Below are 21,863 nucleotides of genomic sequence, written 5' to 3'. Positions count from 1 at the left end.
TGTTGTCTTTCATATTTCGCCTGACTGTAACGTTGTTTTCATGAAATATTAGGGCATATAAATGTTAATTTGCAGTTTACGTTGCTTATACAAATAGCCTACATTTTATTTCAACATATTTCAGTTGATTTTTACCCATCTCAGTATAGCAATACGGTTTGCTAAAAAAATCATCATTCGTTGACGATAGGCTTTTGACTCGCGATCTTTGCAGTAGGCTAGTGAACGCACCGGATAAATGCACATTTATTAGGCTATAGTTTTTTTTTTTTTTTTGGATGGTTTTGTTTAGAAACAGCTTTCTGTAAATATATTTCACATTTTTTAGACATGTGAGGCGAGTAGGCTCATGATTCATGATGATCTCCAGTTCAAGCACCTTATGTTGTGATTGCTAGCCCATATTTACTTTAAATCCAGGAAATTTGTTAATGAAAAAATGATTAAAATTAAGATACAATTGATACAAAACGAAATTCGTTTTAAAGAAAGAATTTGTACTTTCTGTTTTGAGGTCTCTGTGAAAGTTTTAGAGCGCTCGCGTCCATAATGGAGAACTGTCACATATTGTTTTTTTGCCAGCTGTGGTAAACAGCGCGCATCTATGCCATTCATTCATTCATAAACAGAAACCCGAGAAGGAAAAACTTACTAGTATTCCTCAGCTCGTATTCCTCGTATTCCTCATTATTCCTCACAGCGCTGTGTTGTAAACAAGTAATGTTCTGAATAAACTTGTGTTTTGGTTGTCTCGAGCTGATACAGGGGGCGTTCACAGGATTGCGCGGATTACCTCAGCCATTTGCTTTTGAATAGCACGCGCTCTCCGTGGGCGGAGTCACATTACATTTGAATCAGCTGTAATGAGGTCGACTGGAATCGCTCTCTTTTAATACAGATTTCACAAGATGAGAATATTTGTTTTTTATATAAATTACTTCATTAAAAAGAAGAGAATTCAAGGTTCATGCCTGTGTGTCTGAATGCCTGTTTGACTGAGTATTCGCTGAGTTATTGTTCATTTTCGGACGCGTTTCAGAATGGACTACACTGGCAGATAGAAGGCAGAACTCGCATCACGTTTATTTTTCTTTATTTGGCAAAAAGCACAACACTTTGTTTTTATTGTGAGTATACACAAAAATAATACACATTTAACAGAATCGATTGATGTATGAAACTTGCTTGTAATATCAAAGTCCACAGAGCAAAATTAATTTCTTTTGAACTGAACTGAAAAAAAGCGAGCTGGTATCGCCGGCGATACCGCCGACCTCAGGGGGTTAAGTTCACTTGTTCATCCTTTGGGGTATTTGTAGGTAAGCACTTCTTAAGTGCTCTGTGGTGAATTGCAGTCATCTCTGGTTGGTTTCCGTCGAGCGAGTTCAATTGTTCGACGTTACTGACACTGACCGTGCGTGAGTCGCGGACTCTTCCAAATCCCGTACCATCGGTTGTGGCACGCAACTTCGACATCAGCAATTTGGCACGCCAAAGGTGAAATCGCGTCAGCCGACACACAAGGCAATTTTGAGACAATTACTCGAACTGGGGCCTGCTGAAAGGGCCCCTCCTTTGGACTCCGAAGGAGAGTTCTGAGGAAGACTCAATTTTGCCGTGCCGTCTGACCATTGACACCCTGGCGTTGCCAGTTTGTGCCTAAAGTCGCAAGTTTTCTGAGTGGGCACACTTTGGTACAGGGAGAAAACGAAGTTGCCCGAGAACACTGCGGTCAAGTGTTGGGCCGTCGGAGAGGTCGACCGCGCCGCTGGTTTCCACCTGAGTGACCTCCACTCACCCCAGGTAAACTAAATTTGATAAAACCCATTCACTTATTATAAGCCACAGAATATTAGATATTCCCCCAGGTATATTTTAGGTGTTTGGCCCACTTCCCCTCTCTAAGCCACACCATCCTCCTAGGTTTTTCCACCCGATAGCCCCACTCACATGTTGGCCCTATCTTAAACCTTAGCAGTGGTAGTAGGCTTAGGCCTCCTTATTCTCCCTAAAACGTACTGTGTTACTATTCTGTTTTATTTAATTTCAGACCTAGTCATCACTAGTGTTTTGTTTTGTTTTACCTTGACCATTTCTATCCTTTTGTTCTGTTGTGATTTGTTTCTTTCATTTCACCTAGAGACAGTAACCTGTGAGAGCCACCAAGGAAGCTAAATAATCACATGACATCACATGATCCGCTAGGCTACTGCCTGTCAAATCTCTAGTTCGGGTCCTTCGTCGACCCAAGTTAATTGGCTCCGCTAACTGTCTAACTGTTTGCATCAGTTAGCCTCAAAAATTCTCATAAACGGCATAGCCTGTATGAGTATAGCTCGTTAACCGTAGAACAAACTTGCATTGGTCTCTTTGTGTGTGTGTGCTGTGTTTCTCTCGCCTACAGCGAAGCCAGTATGTCCCGTTCATCCAGTCCCACAGTCCACTGGGACGATCTCGGACAATGGCTAAAAGCAATGACGACCGCCTTCCTGCCCAAGGACGCCAGTGACCTGCAGCACCTGAGCCAAGAGCAGCTTAACGCCGACCTGGACAAGCTGATGACACACGATAAGAGCTACAACTACAAAGACTGGGCCAGGATCGTCGGGAGCATCGCCTACAACCTCGTCGCCTAGGCACGGCTCAGCGAAAGGAGCAGCATCGACCGGGAGCAGGAAGCAGCAGCGTAAAAGCTTCAGGCAGAGGAGGCCCGGAGAAACCAGGCCCACACCCAAAGTCGTCTAGAGCAGCTACTACGCGAGACCAAAGAACAGCGTGAGAAAGAGGACGAGACGGACACAGAGCTACAGGAGGAAGTAGAAAGACTTCAAAATGCCCTGCAAGATCTTCGCCTTGACTCAGACCAAAGAGAACAGTCGGAGAGAGAAACCAGAGAAGAACTCAGCGAAGAACTCCGACGTGGTGAAGCTCTCCTTGCAAGAGCAAAGACTGAACTCAAAGAAAGAGACGCTAAAGCCAGAGGCCTGCGAAAAACACTTACAAGCAGCCCAAGCTAAAATTAACAAGCTTGCTCGACAGAGACACGATCTCAAGTACGAACTTGACATGGTTCACAGAGAACTGAAATAATCTTACAGACTGCAGAGTGACTGGAACGGAGAAACACACACCACAGAGTTTCTCCCGGCCCGCCACTCCAACCCTTTCAGCCAAGAACCCAGAGCTGAAAAGGGGAATGTAAGCCCACGGCTCAAGACATCACCAGCCAGCTTCCAAGAACACCTGTCAGCAGCAAAGGGGGGAGAACCCTTCCAGAGAACCCATGCCACTAACCACGGCACGGTTCCCAGAGAACTTGACAAGCTGGCCCGAAACATTCCTACGTTCACTCCTAATCCTGCAGGAGGGAATGATGTGCACGCATACTTGCAGGACATTGACTTTCACTTGCAAACTGTCACCAACGTGACCACTTGGGACAGATTGTACCTGCTCAGAATTACATCTAGCCGTGACGTACGCAGCTTCCTAGACCGTCAACCAGAGACTGTCAAAACGGACTACCAGCAGCTGCAACAAGCTTTGATTCATGAATTTTCTGATCCAGAATCAGACCAAGGGTTCATCACCGCTATGGACCTCAAGCAAGGTCGATTTGAAAACCCACAAACCTACTACAGCCGACTCCGACAAGCCTACTTCGGAGCACGCAACGAACCAGGTATGGAACAGGATGTCAACTTTAAAACTCTGTTCCTCCGAAACATGCACCCCAATGTGAGTTTCCACCTCGGAGTTTTGGCCTGTCTACGTAGCATGTCTACCCAACAGTTACGGGACTTAGCCCATAAAGCTTACACTAAGCAAAAGACTGTTTCTGAAAAGACTGTGAAAAACCCCACAATCTACTCTGTCTCTGAGCACTGTTCAGAGCTGACTCTAGAAGGCGCCCAACAACACCACAGTCACAGACCTTTCTACAGAGAGTTAAGACCGTTCCAAGCCAACAGAGGGCAGCACAATCGTGGTGGTGCTCGTCCAAAGCACCAGAGCAAGCGCTCTGAAAGATTCTGGGACGCGCAACATCCAACCATCCAAAGGATGGAGCCACATGGGAAGCCAGCTGGCGACCCAGAAAGAGCCGACCTCAGTCGTCCAGGACACCAAGCCCCGACGGCCAACAGTGGAACCACTCTCGACACAACACTGGTAAGCTCAAGCCTGAGCACACATCAGATAAACACAGTGCAGCCACGTCTGAGACAGCAGAGATCCTGAGGGTGCTGAAAGAGCTTATTTACAAGAAACACCACAAGGAAGGCAAAGACGACGAACCAGACATCTTATGTCTAAGCATAAGAATTGAAAACAACACCCTGTCTGACTGCCATCTTACTGAACCAAGCACCCTGAACCCTACTCGTCATCCACAGACCACAGAGCTAACCGTCACATCACACAGTGACAGCATCACTCCAGCACCACAGCTGACAGCTGCACACCCTGAACAAGACAGCACAATCCCTCACACCTGGGACCAACATTCCAAAGTACCAGGAAATGCTTTTCTGGCTACCTGCCTCCGCAGCAAGCCACACGACTCCAGCACTAACCGCCCCTCGATCACCACACCAGCCCTGACGCCAACATTCCTGGGCAACCTAGCTGGGAAACTCCTAGCCCTCACCTTGGAAAAGGAGGTGAGACGTGAAGCCCTGATGGACACAGGAGAAGGAGCGCCAATGCTTGTGATGCAGCGGAGCAAAAGGTGGGTAATATATGCCCATGACGCATCATGTGCTGCACACCACAGCACCAGAGCCACTGATGAGACACTGAAGCAAGCAACATGCCGGCCCGGCATGCAACAAGATGTGGCAGAGAGCGAAAAGACTGTCCTTTCCAACCAAGGACGACCCTCGCTGAAATCTTCCCTCCTTTTCTCTCTCTCTCTCTCCCTTTTGTCTGTACCAGGATACTGCTGTGGTTCGCCATGCTGTGCCTTCAGCCAACCAGAGGACAGCCGCAACTGGACATCATCTCACCAGGCCCACCATCCGGCATTGTCCTGAGCGAACAACCAGGACTCCTGATAACCAACTGCCGGACTCACATCCAGAAAGTGTATGTCCGACTTGGCCCTCGCAGCGTCTACCGAGCACACTGCCCGAGCGCAACAGCACAATATGGCTGGGCAGGTGCCCGATGGACAGAGGACTCCCTCACTCACACCGAAGCGGATATCAAGCACATGCTCAACCAACTTGCGAAAATGACTGTTACCCAAGCGGAGTTAGATGGACACAACCGTCGCTCCAAACGGTTCCTGGGAGCTTTGCTCGGAGCCGCCTCTGCCGTCGGAACTCTGTTTAACATTGGTATGTCCAGTGTCAACACCGTAAACATAGCCACTGTAAAACGGCATGTGGCTGAAATCCAGACTGAAATTCCACAGCTGAGAGAACAGCTCACCACACAGAGTGCATCCCTGCAGAACATCGGAAAAACATTGAAGGGAACTGTGGTAATTCTCAACACCCACAGCGTTCTGCTGAACCAGACTGTGAGCTCCATGAAACAGCTGTTCACTGTCTTACAGAATGACTTTGCCCAAACACAGCTGGTCACAGCATTAATGACTGACATGTTACAGGAGGTGAGCTCCTCCGTCGACAGCTTAGCCATGGGCAGAATCCCACCGTACCTGATACCCTTAAGCTTTGTGCAAACTGTGCTGGCTTCCGCCACCACCACACCAGCTGACTCTCTACAAATACACCTGGCCTACACTCTGCGTAGTGCCATTCCACCCTACGCCGATCCCGAGCAGAGGGAAGTCGACAGACATAAGGACATTGTCAAGGACGGGTTTTGGGAAAGCAACACCCACATCCAGATACACACTCCAGACGTGGTGGCCTACCACGACAGCGACACACAGCTGTACCTGGCCCCAAACCTGCACATGTGTACGCTGATCAAAGACATGCATTATCTCTGTCCTAGCAAACCCTTCCTCAGAAATAACCCTGAAGGAATCTGCGGGTTGCAACCTATGACCAGCGATGCACGCTGCCCCGCTGAAGCCATGCCACGCACACCAGTCATCGAGACACAAGCAGAGATTGTAGGTGACAGGTGGCTCGTTCACACACCTGTGCATACAGCTACCCTTACTTACAAACAACATGACTCTGCCACTCGTGTCAACCTGCTCCAGCAGAGTATGTGGATTCAAGTACTCAAAGGTGCCATCCTCCACCTGGATGACCTGGTATTGTACCACCTTCCGAGCGCTGCGAACCTCATCGAGCTGAGCCCTCAGTCCTAACAACCACCTGCAGCATCCTACCGCCATGATTCACCGGCCATCTGACCATTGTGATCGTGATGGGTCGACGAGGCCCACACACGGGTCCTGCCGAACCATCAAGGGGGGACTGTAACACGAAGCAGATGGTCAGTTCTGCCATTTGATTAATTTACTGGATCCTAATTTACAAACACAACTCTGTTCTTCTTGGACTGTGACACAAAGCAAATGGTGTCTGCCACTTGATTAAATTACTGGATTCTGATTCGCAAGCACAGCTCTTTTCTTCCTGAGTAAACAAAGAAGCATCCTGTTTTACTGCTCGGTTGAGACATGTGACCAGCAAAGGCGCCGCTCTGGCCGAGATCCCCCTGGGGTCTCCCATGGCGCATGACACCTTACAACAAGCCGACATTGTTTAACCAGATGTTCGACCATGTACCCTGATGTTAATCTCACCAATTCAAGAGACACGCGCACACATACTAACTCCCCTAAGGAGGGAGAGCAAGAGTTCAACACGCGGCTCGAACTCTGAATGACTCCACGCACAAACACACACACACACACACACACACACACACACACACACACACACACACACACACAATGAGACACTCTCCTTAATGACCACTTGTGGTCAAGTTACCCTTTAAATGTATTAAATGTATCTCTTTTTGTACTTAGATGTCTTCACGTATCATATTGGAGTAGCTATAATGTTTATGGTGCGTCAAACCAACCCTGTATGATCGTAATTGTGAAAATCCTTTATCTCTGTATTCCCGATGTGCAAAGTTATAGTTTTTGGTGTCCTTATAATCGTAAAAACCCGACTGTGTCGAATCTCGACGACAAATTACAAGAAGATGCATCATTTCAGAAGTACTATCTTTCTGAATATAAATGCTCTATTTTGTCACCACCATAACTTATTCGAGTGGGTGTATTCCCAGAGACAAAGGAACTTTTCCCGCTTCAGATCTTTGGACGTTCATTGGTTGTTTGCGCAACCAGAGGCGTTGACCTCTCTGTTCCATAAAAGATCGATTCATGAAGACACACAGTTGAGCACTTCATCTATGAGAGTTTTCCTGAAACATCTCCTTCGGGAGTTCGCCCCGTTCTTTTCTTTTCTTTTCTTTTCTTTTCTTTTCTTTTCTTTTCTTTAATCTTTGTCTTTATTTCCGTCTTCTGACCTTTTCCTACGTTCAGTGGAGTGAACGTAGCCAGCAACTTTAACTTCAAGTAGAACCTTTAAACTTACCGCGAGTCGGCTCTTCCCGGAAGCAACGAGAGAACACGCTCCAGCTCTGAGAGACCGACACACGCGCTTCTTGACACAGCAACACAAGAGACTATATGCAAGTATATGCTTACCGAGCTGTTTAATGCGTTTAAGAATTGTCTGCCCTATTTAGGGTGATGTTGATTTCTTGTTGTCACTCTCAAAGGTTACCTTGTCTGTGAAATTGCCATCCTGAGAGTTAGTTTCACTTTCTCTCACTCATACTCACCCTCTCATCCTCTCTCTCTCTCTCTCTCTTTTTTCTCTCTCTATTTCTCTCACTCTTTTGTAATGTTGTACTTTTGTCTTGTTACTGTTTGTAAGTTGTAAATACATTTATCCCGTGTGTAGATGTAGAATTCTGTTTTCATAGTTTCATTTTATTAAAACCATTAAATTCTTCATTGCTTCTGTCTAAATGCTCATATTACAAAGTCAATGAAATGTACGATCTAAGCTACGAAGCTTTAGTTTCTGTTACTATTTCAGTAACCTCAATTGTATAAACAAATAAGGAAAGAATAATTTTCATGGCCAGAACATTTTAATCTTCCATTTAAGTTTATAAACAGGGTGAGTTTTATTAAGTTTTAATAAGGAAGTCTTGCATAACAGTTTGTGAGACGAACAGGTTGTTTAGATAACTGAAATTAATTCTGGTAAAATTACTCTGACAATTGATCAAATATTCCCTCTTTGGGTAATATAATCTGTGTAGACTATAGACAAACCATATTCATAAATTCATGAATACAGTTCATTTGAGTTAATTCATTCCCTAAAGTCATTTGTGCTACACCTGTTAGGAATGTTTTCATTATTTAATGTATATCTAAATCTGTGTCAGTTATATTGTTAATTAAAATATGTTAACTAATTGCAAATAATTAGAAAAATTAGAAACTCAAACTAAAATGTGTTTGCGTTAAAGTGTGAAAAATATGAATCAGGCCACATTTCTTTTTCAATTAAAAAGAGTTGATTATTGTTACCACCAGTATTTCAAAGACTTTCAGAGCCTCTCAACTCTTTCAGGAAGTTCAGGAGCTGCAGGTTATGGAAGTTCATTAAACCGGCCTTCAGATTTTCAGATTAAATTGAATGTTGATTTATTGAATTCAATAATTTGGACATTGTTGCTAATTTTTACCTTTAATATTATAGTAATGATCCAAGTGAAGCAGGTCCACTGTATAGTTTACTGCATTAGATGAAAGGTTTTTTCCCTATAAAATGTACATGTATCTCAGATATTTCCAGATTTATTTGAATTGAGAACAGAATCAACTAATGAAATTTATGTCAATATCCAATTCCTAGAGACTTGTGCAAACGGCCAAATAACAGTTTTACTGATATATAGACCAACAGTACTGTTGCTTGTGTGATATTGTCTAATTATTTAATTAGAGAGTGTTGTTTTTTTACTAAAACTTTTCTCTTTATGTTTTAATCTGTCAATCTTTCACTGGTCCAAAGCAGATTCAAATCAAACCTGCTGAAGAAGTTTCAGTGTCTGTATGAAGGAACAGCAAAGCAGGGAAACCCAACACTCCTGAATGAGATCTACACAGAGCTCTACATCACAGAGAGTGAAAGTGGAGAGATCAATAATGAGCATGAGGTGAGACAGATTGAGACACAATCCAGGAGAGCAGCAACAGAGGACACACCGATCAAATGCAATGACATCTTTAGACCTTTACCTGGACAAGACAAACCCATCAGAACTGTGCTGACAAAGGGAGTCGCTGGCATTGGGAAAACAGTCTCTGTGCAGAAGTTCATTGTGGACTGGGCTGAAGGGAAAGAGAATCAGGACGTCCAGCTCATATTTCCACTTCCTTTTAGAGAGATCAACTTGATGAAGGACAAAACACTCAGTCTTTCAGATTTTCTTCATGTCTTTTTACCTGAAACTAAAGACATGGAAATATCCAGTGATGAATATAAAGTGTTGTTCATCTTTGATGGTCTGGATGAGTGTCGTCTGTCTCTGAACTTTAAGAGCGAAGTGAAACTGTGTGATATATCTGAATCAGCCTCAGTGGACGAGCTGCTGATGAACCTCATTGAGGGGAATCTGCTTCCCTCTGCTCTCATCTGGATCACCTCCAGACCAGCAGCAGCGGATCTCGTCCCCTCTGAGTGTGTCCATCGAGTGACAGAGGTACGAGGCTTCAATGAGCCACAGAAGGAGGAATACTTCAGGAAGAGAATCAGTGATCAAAGTCTGGCCAATACAATCATCACACACCTGAAGTCCTCGAGGAGCCTCCACATCATGTGCCACATCCCAGTGTTCTGCTGGATCTCAGCCACTGTTCTAGAGGAGATGTTGAGTGAAGCAGAGAGAGGAGAGATTCCCAAGACTCTCACTCAGATGTACACACACTTCCTGATCATTCAGACCAACATCAAACATGAGAAGGACTATGAGAAGAGAGTGAAAGATGAAGACATGATTCTCAAACTGGGGAAACTGGCTTTCCAGCAGCTTGTGAAAGGCAACCTGATCTTCTATGAGGGAGACCTGAGAGAGTGTGACATTGATGTGACAGAGGCATCAGTGTACTCGGGATTGTGCACTCAGAGCTTCAGAGAGGAGTTGGGCTTGTATCAGGGGAAAGTCTTCTGCTTTGTTCATCTGAGCATCCAGGAACATCTAGCAGCTCTATATGCACACATTTACTTTACACATGAGAAGAGAAATGTGTTTGACAAAACCATACAAAGTTTCTTTTCTAAAATCTTAAACCAGAAGACATATCACTCATTCTCTGAGCTGCATCAGAGAGCTGTAAATAAGGCCTTCAAGAGTAAGAATGGACATCTGGACCTTTTCCTACGTTTCCTTCTGGGTCTCTCATTGGAGTCCAATCAGACTCTCTTACGAGAACTACTGACACAGACTGGAAGCTGCTCCTACAACAAAGAGGAAACAGTTCAGTACATCAAACAGAAGATCAGGGAGAATCGCTCTCCAGAGAGATCCATCAATCTGTTCCACTGTCTGAATGAACTGGGTGATGATTCTCTGATGCAGGAGATCCAACATTATCTGAAATCTGGAGGAATAGGAGGAACCAAACTCTCCTCTTCACAGTGGTCAGCTCTGGTTTATGTGTTGCTGACATCAAAGCAAGAGATGGAGGTTTTTGATCTAGATCAGTTTATTGGAGCCAGTAATACAGCAGATAAAGTTCTTCAGAAGATGCTGCCTGTGGTTAAAGAATCCAGATCAGTTCAGTAAGTCACTCTGACAACAATCATGTCACTGCTAAAACATGATCACGTTAATGAATTTAGCATTTGATTTCGTACCAAAGCAATACTGTAAAATGAGAAATTCATATATATCCTATAATTTATATCAGTGTTTCCTGAACTGAGAGACTGAAGAGTGTCATTGTTCTCTACAGGTTGAGGGATTGTGGTGTTACAGATAAAGGTTGTGCTGATCTGAGATCAGCTCTGAGATCAAACCCCTCACACCTGAGAAAACTGAATCTGACTAAGAATAAAGTAGGAGATTCTGGAGTCGAGCAGCTTTCAGATCTACTGCAGGATCCTCACTGTAAACTGGAGATACTGATGTAAGATTTCATAAAAGTCTCAATGTTTTCTGTTTCTCTCCTGAATAAGATTGTATAAAATGTCCCAACATAGTCCTCTACTATGAAATTGCTAATGGAAATATTGATTTTATTTTCGTTAGATTCTTTCCAATGTATCTGACATCATTTTACAATATTAATGACAGATTAAACATGACTGGATGATGTAAAGATGTGACAGCCGTGTTCATATACAGATATGTTGATGATTTTTGGGTACTTGTATAAAAAATGAATATTTGTTACACTTTATTTTAAGTGTCATTGTTACAGTGTAATTATATATTAAAGGGGTCATATAATGCAATTTTTGTACAAGCTAATATGATTCTTTAGGGTCTAAATTAAAAGTTTGTAATATACTTTAATTAAAAATTCTCATTAGTATTGTAAGAAAACACTAATTTTACCTGGTCAAAAACAGCTGTTTTCAGCACGCCGTTTAAGTGCATGTGTCTTTAAATTATAATGAGCTTTGCTCACCCCGCCCCTCTGCTCTGTGGGGCGTTTTGACACAACACTCCACGTGTGTTGCCTTGACAACAGTTTAGGGTATATTTTGAAGAATGGCAGCGGGAGTCTCTGAGGACACTGTGCAACCGTATCAATTTGAACTGGAGTCGGACCCAGAACAGGATGACGGCCCCGAAGAAGTTCGACAATTAAGGCTCGAACAGGATGTTTCTGAATGGTTGGTTAATGTAATGTCACTTTGATCTATCTTTGTGTGTACTGGGCTGGCAGGGTAGAGTAGTGAGTTACGAACGCTATGTGTTTACTGATGTATATGTTAACGTTAGGTCATTGACAGATTGATGTTACAGATAATGGTCATGAACATTTTTTTTCGGTAAATGTAGGCTTGTCAGTGATGCGTAACGTTATCTATGCAGTGTTAGGTACAACTGTCAGGGCTGAAGCACTGACATGAGGTCACGGCAGAATGTTTCTAACAGTAGTTGAATGACACCTAAGAATTTTGTGTTACCATCACTGATCTATGTAATGACTGGATAGCTCATGACGTTCTAAACTGCCAGTAGGCAGTAAAGCCACCGGAAGTGTTCGAGCAGCCATCTTGTGATTCCCTACCAGCAGAGGGCTCCAACGGCCGTTATACAGTGATTGGTAGCTCCGACGGCACTTTTAAGATGATCCGCTGTGCAGCATACAAGTGTAAAACGACGTCCACAAAAGGATGTAGAAAAACTGCCCACAGGTTGTAATTCAAGCCCTATAAGTACTAATTCATATGCAAAATTTTAGCAATGCCCGTGTTGTTTTCTTCGAGACAAGAGTATCCATCCATCCATCCATCCATCTTCCTCCACTTATCCGGGGCCGGGTCGCGGGGGCAGCAGTCTAAGCAGAGATGCCCAGACTTCCCTCTCCCCGGACACTTCCTCCAGCTCTTCCGGGGGGACACCGAGGCGTTCCCAGGCCAGCCGGGAGACATAGTCTCTCCAGCGTGACCTAGGTCTTCCCCGGGGTCTCCTCCCAGTGGGACGCGCCCGGAACACCTTCCCGGGAAGGCGTCCAGGAGGCATCCGAAACAGATGCCCGAGCCACCTCAGCTGACCCCTCTCGATGTGGAGGAGCAGCGGCTCTACTCTGAGCTCCTCCCGAGTGACCGAGCTTCCCAAAGCTCATGACCATAGGTGAGAGTAGGAACGTAGATTGACCAGTAAATCGAGAGCTTCGTCTTGCGGCTCAGCTCTTTCTTCACCACGACAGACCGGTACATCGACCGTATTACTGCAGAAGCTGCACCGATCCATCTGTCAATCTCCCGTTCCATCCTTCCCTCACTCGTGAACAAAACCCCAAGATACTTAAACTCCTCCACTTGAGGCAGGAACTCTCCACCAACCTGAAGTGAGCAAACCACCCTTTTCCGACTGAGGACCATGGCCTCGGATTTGGAGGTGCTGATTCTCATCCCAGCCGCTTCACACTCAGCTGCAAACCGTCCCAGTGCATGCTGAAGGTCCTGATTTGATGAGGCCAACACGACAACATCATCCGCAAAGAGCAGAGATGAAATCGTGTTGTCACCAAACCTGACACCCTCCGGCCCCTGGCTGCGCCTTGAAATTCTGTCCATAAAAATTATGAACAGAACCAGCGACAAAGGGCAGCCCTGCCGGAGTCCAACATGCACCGGGAAGAAGTCTGACTTACTTCCGGCAATGCGAACCAAGCTCCTGCTTCGGTCGTACAGGGACCGGACAGCCCTTAGCAAAGGACCCCGGACCCCATACTCCCGGTGCACCCTCCACAGGCCGCCGCGAGGGACACAGTCGAATGCCTTCTCCAAATGCACAAAGCACATGTGGACTGGTTGGGCAAACTCCCATGAACCCTCCAGCACCCTGTAGAGGGTATAGAGCTGGTCCAGTGTTCCACGGCCCGCACGAAAACCACACTGTTCCTCCTGAATCCGAGGTTCTACTATCGGCCGTATTCTCCTCTCCAGTACCCTGGCATAGACTTTCCCAGGGAGGCTGAGAAGTGTGATCCCCTGTAGTTGGAACACACCCTCCGGTCCCCCTTCTTTAAAAGAGGGACCACCACCCCGGTCTGCCATCCCAGAGCCACTGTCCCCAACCGCCACGCGATGCTGCAGAGACGTGTCAGCCAAGACAGCCCCACAACATCCAGAGACTTGAGGTACTCAGGGCGGATCTCATCCACCCCCGGTGCCTTGCCACCGAGGAGTTTCTTGACTACCTCGGTGACTTCAGCCCGGGTGATGGACGAGTCCACCTCTGAGCCCTCAGCCTCTGCTTCCTCAATGGAAGATGTGACGGCGGGATTGAGGAGATCCTCGAAGTATTCCTTCCACCGTCCAACGACATCCCCAGTTGAGGTCAACAGCTCCCCACCTCTACTGTAAACAGCGTTGGTAGGGCACTGCTTCCCTCTCCTGAGGCGCCGGACGGTTTGCCAGAATCTCTTCGAGGCCAGCCGATAGTCCTTCTCCATGGCCTCACCGAACTCCTCCCAGGCCCGAGTTTTTGCCTCCACAACCACCCGGGCTGCAGTTCGCTTGGCCTGCCGGTACCCGTCAGCTGCCTCAGGAGTCCCGCAAGCCAACCAGGCCCGATAGGACTCCTTCTTCAGCTTGACGGCATCCCTTACTTCCGATGTCCACCACCGGGTTCTGGGATTGCCGCCTCGACAGGCACCAGAGACCTTACGGCCACAGCTCCGAGCGGCCGCTTCGACAATGGAGGTGGAGAACATGGTCCACTCGGACTCAATATCTCCAGCCTCCCTCGGGATCTGGTCGAAGCTCCGCCGGAGGTGGGAGTTGAAGATCTCTCTGACAGGAGACTCGGCCAAACGTTCCCAGCAGACCCTCACAGTACGCTTGGGTCTGCCGAGTCTGTCCAGCTTCCTCCCCCGCCATCGGATCCAACTCACCACCAGGTGGTGATCAGTTGACAGCTCCGCCCCTCTCTTTACCCGAGTGTCCAAGACATACGGCCGCAGGTCAGATGAAACGATCACAAATTCGATCATCGACTTACGGCCTAGGGTGTCCTGGTGCCACGTGCACTGATGGACACCCTTATGCTTGAACATGGTTTTTGTTATGGACAAACTGTAACTAGCACAGAAGTCCAGTAACTGAACACCACTCGGGTTCAGATCAGGGTGGCCGTTCCTCCCAATCACGCCCCTCCAGGTGTCACTGTCGTTGCCCACGTGGGCATTGAAGTCCCCCAGTAGAATGACGGAGTCCCCAGTCGGAGCACTTTCCAGCACCCCTCCCAGAGACCCCAAGAAGGCCGGGTACTCTGCACTGCCGTTTGGCCCGTAGGCACACATGACAGTGAGAGACCTATCCCCGACTCGTAGGCGCAGGGAAACGACCCTCTCGTTCACCGGGGTGAACTCCAACACATGGCGGCTGAGCTGGGTGGGCTATAAGCAAACCCACACCAGCCCGCCGCCTCTCACCATGGGCAACTCCAGAGTAGTGAAGAGTCCATCCTCTCTCGAGGAGTGTGGTTCCAGAGCCCAAGCCGTGCGTAGAGGTGATCCCAACTATCTCTAGTCGGAAACTCTCAACCTCACGCACAATCTCAGGCTCCTTCCCCGCCAGCGAGGTGACGTTCCACGTCCCTAGAGCTAGCTTCCGTGTCCAGGGATCAGGTTGCCGAGGTCCCTGCCTTCGACTGCAGCCCGATCCTCTCAGCACCGGCCCCTTACGGTCCCTCCTGCAGGTGGTGAGCCCACGGGAAGGCGGCCCCACGTTGCTCCTTCGGGCTGAGCCCGGCCGGACCCCGTAGGGGGAGGCCCGGCCACCAGGCGCTCGCATACGAGCCCCAACCCCAGGCCTGGCTCCAGAGTGGGGCCCCGGCTGCGCCATACCGGGCGACGTCACGGTCCTTGATATAATTTTTCTCATAAAGGGCTTCTGAACCGCTCTTAGTCTGACCCATCACCTAGGACCTGTTTGCCTTGGGAGACCCTACCAGGGGCATATAGCCCCGGACAACATAGCTCCTAGGGTCATTCGGGTACTCAAACCCCTCCACCACGTTAAGGTGGCAGTTCAAGGAGGGGGAGACAAGAGTAATGCTGCTGCTTCTTCAAAAAACAACGATAAAACAGTCAACAGTAGCCTATAAGAAACCTCAGAGCAGCATTAATCACAATTAAGTGTCCAATAGCGACACCATTTGACAGCTTCAAAAGAGCTTTGTGCAGAGTCCGTTTACCGTTACATTAACCCATACAATTTGTATTATGCATTTCTTGAACATGTACTGCTACTTGCTAATCAAACACTTTATATGAACAAACTACTAATCTATAAAACACAATCGGTCTTCCCACCTTTTACTATTGTGTCAATTGATGTTGATATGCACGAGGAAGAGAGAGCAATACAGCGCTCGTGTTGTTCGAAGGCGTGGCCAGGGCTCGCTCGCTCTCTCTCTCTCTCTCTCTCTCTCTCTCTCTGCTTGTTCTTATGCGCCCTGTCCACTGATCTAAATAATTCGTTGTTACGACGACTTATTTGTTCCCTCGTTTAAATAAAACATGGACACGTTGAACTAATTCCCTCACTCATTTTGATTTAACGAATTACAACGTGGCCACAACCCAGCAAACACATTTACGTTGTGGCAACGTCTGTGGCACGTTGCACTTCCAAAAGTAATACATTTGTGAAAAAAGAAAAAAAAAGAAATAAATCCGGACCACACTGTTATGACAACCTACCCGCCTCTAAACCTACCCGTCACTGGGGTTACGACCAACCAAGAGCGTGTCACGTGTGGTGACGTGTGTCACGTGTGGTCCGGATAACCATATAGTACCACAAATTTATTTTAAGTATAATAAATAAAACATAAAAAGCAAAAGCAGATAAGAACATTTAATGAACTAAACCGGGTCATATGGCAGACAGTAGCCGAAAGCCGGACGACAGAGGAGCAAAGAAACGAATGAGAATAAATAGCGGAAAAATCAAGTGAAAAACTAAACAGTGCAAGCGAGGCTACATTATTCACATTAGAAATTAAAGTTGTAGGTTGTGTTTGATAGCTGAGGTAGGCTAAATTAAACGCAATACTCACGTATCCTTGCTCGATGAAGAACGAGACCCCACAATGAGCCCAACAGGTGGTTGGAATTTAAAATGCTGATTTCCCCGCTTCAGGGCAGTGACGAGTACATTATGTAGTCCAGTGGTTGTCAAGACACCCTAGGCACAACCTTAAGCAATGGCCCTGAACGGTAGTTCAATGTCAACATTGTGACAACGCTGTAACAACCTTTACCACACAACGTAGTTATTGCAACCTTTGGCCATGTTGATAAAACGTTGTTAGAAGGTTGGCTACGTTGTGCCAACGTTCTGTGTTTGCTGGGAATATAGTAAAACGAGGGAACAAATTATTATAATGTGCTGAGGTATTATTAATTAGTGGTCATGAAACAATATTCACCTGAATATTCACCAATTCACAAAAATATAGGTCTTTAGCATTCACTATTCAATTAATAGTATCAAACTGTTTTTCTTACCTGTGAAGATAGCTCTTCAGTGAAGGCTGACTAGTGTTCTCGTACAGCTTTTTATTCCTTTTGCAAAGAAATTGCCGTTTTTTCGACTTTAAACAAATAACCATTTAAATGCTTAGGATGTTTGCATTGTGAAAATGTACAGGGAGACTTTAGATTTAAAAACTGTGTCTCGTTAGGCAATGTTTTTTGAGTCAAATCATAAAATTTCCTATTGATTCAATAGAAGGCGAATCATTCTATATAGATCAGTGGTTACCATTCATTTTCATGCAGTTATAACAGTTTTTTTTTATATTACTTCTTAATCAGTAACATACACCGTTATAAACCATCTACAAAAGTACGCTTAGTGTAGTATTACCCAGTGGCGTAACTTGTTTTAAAAAGTGGGTGGGACAGGTGGGGTGGGGGTTGCTAATAAAATGCTAAATCAGATATATGTACAATAACATTACGATGTCCTGCAATCAATTTAAATAGTAGACTACATGGGGTTTAATTGGTCGTTTAATGAGATGTAAGTAACCTGATAAATGTTGTCAGTGGCGAGAATTTTCGTGTGAATAAATACATGGATCCACCTGATTGACCAATGTGTATCTTAATGGTCCAGTGGTAAAATTTTCGACAACCGTGTCAGAGGTTCTGGGTTCCAATCCACACTCGCATGTTTTTTTTTTCTTTCTCGTAGAATTTTTTTTTCCTCATCAAAACCGATTATGTTCATCAGTGGTTGTATATCAAGTAGGGGCACGTTTGTGTGCACTATGTTTTGTGATTTCACCAGAACGAATAGAGAGTATCCGCAACGGATTGAAGCGCGCGTCCGAGTGAAGACAGTGCGGCGTGTGCGCGAGCCATACGAGAAAACACTGTATCCGCACCACTGATCACAGCGGCAACGAGCACTTTGATCACTTGATTTAAAAACACATTTGAGCGCTAGATTGTCTCTTATTTAAAAAACGAACGGAATGAATGCTCTGCCAGTTAACTGGAGATGTTTTATTTATTTGTAGAATTGCTACATTCGTGCCGCGAGATGTTTTAAAAAGTGGTGGGGACAATATCGACCCTGGCAAAAAGTGGTGGGGACATGTCCCACCCGCAAATTACGCCTATGGTATTACCATTTTAATGTTAACACATGCGTACACAGTTTGTAATAACACAATAACCATAACGCGTTGTTCATTATAAACGTGGGATTATGAATTATATTGAGAACGTCGTACATAGAAAACATCCCGTAATGTACCCTGAGTGTAAACCTTAGCCGCATTCATCGTGAAGCGTGCAAACGATTTGCAAAGATTAATATAAAGGTTAATAAAACATTACACTCACTTCTTCTGGAGGTGCAGTAGGAAAATGAATAGTTGGTACCAGTGCTTGAAGTGGGGGAAAAAAGGTGCCGGTACTCTCTTGCATTGGCAAGTAATCATGACATTTGAGATTTCTACAGTGAAAAACAAAACTTGCTGGTACAACAACAATTTATTGTTATTTATTAACAACATAAATGTATTTCAACAAGTCATGTGTGTGCGTGCCTGTGTGTGAAAACGGAACTACTCCAAGTCTGCAAGTTCAAAAATACATTTATGGTGAGATTACTACATTTTATTTAATTAAATTATGTTTTATAAACAAAGTTCGGGAGGAGCACGTTCAAATAATCAATCCAATCTACTCGTCATCAAACAATTATGTCTACCCTAATCAGCATGACAAGAAGTATATATATATCCACTCTGTCAACTCACCTAACATTCCTTGACAGTTTTCCAGCATTTGGTCCCGCCCATTTGTTGTAATGTCAGAGATCGAAGTCGAACTCTTCCCGTCTGATGACAACGCCCTCTCTGCCCAGGATCCATCGCAGTTTCCCAGCACTGCAACGAGCTCCCATGCTCAACAGGACACCGCAGCTGAACCTCCAGCTACACCGCGAGGCCGCCGGCCTAGCCGAGCCACTTCCCGTACCCCGAGGCGCCATGGCTTGCCCTCACATCCACCATCAAGATTTCCACCACCATCTCCAGCTTCATCCTACACTTCAGCACAACCGACCATTCCTGCAATAGAAAAATGGACAGTATTGGGATTGAGACAAGCGCTAATCAGCGCTGATGTTCATTTTTCCAGGAGAATGAATAAAGCACAACTGTACAACCTGTATGTTTCACTCCAGTCTGCTTTCCCGTCTCCAAAATCCACTCCATCTGCAAAATCCGCAAAAAAGGCACGTTCCCAGAAAACTCCTACTCCCTCTCGCGCAGGGCCCAGTTTTCCGCGAGCGTTAGACCGCAGCAGGCCTTCAGCTAGCCTGAGCCGCGCCTCAGATTCCGCCGATTCCGAGGCTGCCTCAGCTAGAGCTGCAGGCCCAGACACCATTTCTACCTCCCCAGCTCCCTTCCTTTCCGACTTTTTCTGTTCCTCCACAAGCTCCAGGGGTCGACCCAAGTGTGAGGTTGCCTCCACAAACGGCCTCGGCCCCGGGATTTCTTCCTCCTATCACTTTTTCTCAAAATCGCTCTCCTTTCACTCTGTTTTCCGCAACGCCGATGCCCATCCCGCCGAACGCTACAGCTATGGAACCACCCCCTGTTGCCAGTAACATCAGAGCTCAGATCCTCACAGGTGCGGACATCGATTTATCTTCCCTTCTATCTTTACTTCCTCCCTCTGTCTCAAACCGCCAAATCGACTGTGGTGATTTCGAAGTCACCCTTTAAAACCCAGTTCACAATTCATCCCGCATTCTTTCGTTCTCTGAATTTGCTATTGCTTTCAGCCGTTATAGCGAAATAATTTGCGCCGCACTACCCCACAGAAGACGAGAGTTAAACGACTATCTCGCGATAATCACAGAACTCGCGCTTTCATACGGAGGAACCCATTTCTATACGTACCATAAATTATTCTCAGCAAAGTGCGCCGTCCGCGTAGCCCAGTGGAATCAGTGCCCTTACTGGGGCGCTCTAGACACAGAGCTACACAATAGAGTGTTCCTAGGCTGCCGTAACATATCCTGCGCGGTTTGCAGATCCGTTTCTCACTCCACCACAGCTTGTCCCTTGATTAACCCTCCTCCCCGCCCAGATCCATTACCAGCTGAAAAATCAACCAGTTACGTCCCACGGCCAGCAAACATCAATTTCAACGACTCCGATTCCAAAAGAAGAAATTTCTCATCCAACAGTCAAGTTTGCAATAACTTCAACTCAGGAAGTTGCACACGTCAACACTGCCGTTATTTGCATATTTGCAGCTATTGTGGCGGCGCTCATGCCCGCACTACATGCCCTGTTAAAAGGTCCGTAAATAAAGATTTAAAAAATTACTTGTCGACTCCTGTGAATATTTCTCGTCCCACCACCCCACCACTAATTTTACCAACTATTTACTGTCTGGTCTCGAGCACGGTTTCAAACCCGGCGTTGAAAGCCTCCCCACTCAAAGTATCATATGTGATAATCTCCAGTCCGCTCTCGCTGAACCCGACTCAGTCGACATCCTGATTAAAAAAGAAATCAAATCAGGCTTTATGATTGGTCCTTTCAACAATCCTCCTTTCGAGTGTTTCCGCATCAGCCCCATTGGAGTGGCTACCAGAAAATTTTCAGGCAAGAAACGCTTAATAATCGATCTCTCAGCCCCACACAACTCCCCGTTTCCAAGCATAAACAGCCTTATTTCACTGGAGCAATTTTCTCTTAATTACCACACCATTGACCAAGATATAACCTTGATTAAAGACGCAGGTTACGGCGCTTGGCTTGCTAAAGTCGACATCACCTCTGCTTTTAACTTTTTACTTTGCTGTCCGTTTAACTTTTGGCTGCAAAAGCAGCCCCAAGATTTTCGACATGCTATCAGAAGCCATTTGTTGGATTCTTTCCAATAACTACTCAATACCCTACTTAATTCAGCTGTTAGATGATTTCCTAATCATTTCACCGCCTGACCTTGTCCCAGCCGCGCATCTTCTCACAGTCCAAAAAGTCTTCGCTGAGCTCGGGATTCCAATCGCCCAAGACAAAACCTTGGGTCCAGCCACATCCATCGAATTTCTGGGCATTAATTTGGACTCAGTTAACTTTCAGGCCTCACTACCCAAGGAAAAAATCGACAGGATTATTCTGGTCGCATCCACCCTCCTAGAAAATCCAAAATTGTTCTAAACGAGAGCTACTATCTCTGCTCGGCCACTTAAACTTTGCGATGCGCATCATCCCGCAAGGCCGCCCTTTCATCTCACATCTCCTCTTCCTCGCATCATCAGTGCACGCGCTAGAGGACCAAATCTCCCTAACTACTTCATGTTGCAATGAGCTCAGTTTATGGATAACCTTCCTTAAACAATGGAACGGCCTGTCATTTTTCTATAATGATCTCATTTCTCTCCCTGAGGATATCCAACTGTTTACTGACGCAGCTCCCTCCATTGGTTTCGGAGGGTATTACCAAGGCCGTTGGTTCGCGTCTACATGGCCCGCCCAGCTGTTAGACTCACCGCAGTCACTAACATCCTCAGCGCTGTTCGAGTTGTATCCTCTAGTGGTAGCAGCTTTCCTGTGGGGTAAAGAATGGTCAACTAACAGCATAATGGTACACTGCGACAACGAAGCAA

General features: G+C 46.0%; 1 protein-coding gene and 1 pseudogene across 2 annotated transcripts in view; both read left to right on the top strand.

Annotated features, from left to right (window-relative positions):
* The window catches only part of LOC308697131 (NLR family CARD domain-containing protein 3-like), a 327,315-nt pseudogene that overhangs the window by 79,780 nt on the left and 225,672 nt on the right, over nucleotides 1-21,863 (top strand). The gene's annotated exons all lie outside the window — the stretch shown is intronic.
* LOC308696831 (NACHT, LRR and PYD domains-containing protein 3-like) overlaps nucleotides 1-21,863 on the top strand; it is a gene marked incomplete at its 3' end in the record, with an annotated part of 51,029 nt that overhangs the window by 6,319 nt on the left and 22,847 nt on the right. The window contains exons 3-4 of the mRNA XM_081375731.1: nucleotides 9,045-10,811; nucleotides 10,985-11,158. Of these exons, the coding sequence (XP_081231857.1) occupies nucleotides 9,045-10,811; nucleotides 10,985-11,158 (1,941 nt within the window). The remainder of the gene's footprint in view (nucleotides 1-9,044; nucleotides 10,812-10,984; nucleotides 11,159-21,863) is intronic.

The sequence above is a fragment of the Scardinius erythrophthalmus genome, assembly GCF_964197995.2.
Source record: "Scardinius erythrophthalmus genome assembly, chromosome: 10".
NCBI classification, from domain to species: domain Eukaryota; kingdom Metazoa; phylum Chordata; class Actinopteri; order Cypriniformes; family Leuciscidae; genus Scardinius; species Scardinius erythrophthalmus.
Note: the sequence above shows the minus strand (reverse complement) of the source record. Positions and strands in the feature narration are given on the sequence as shown.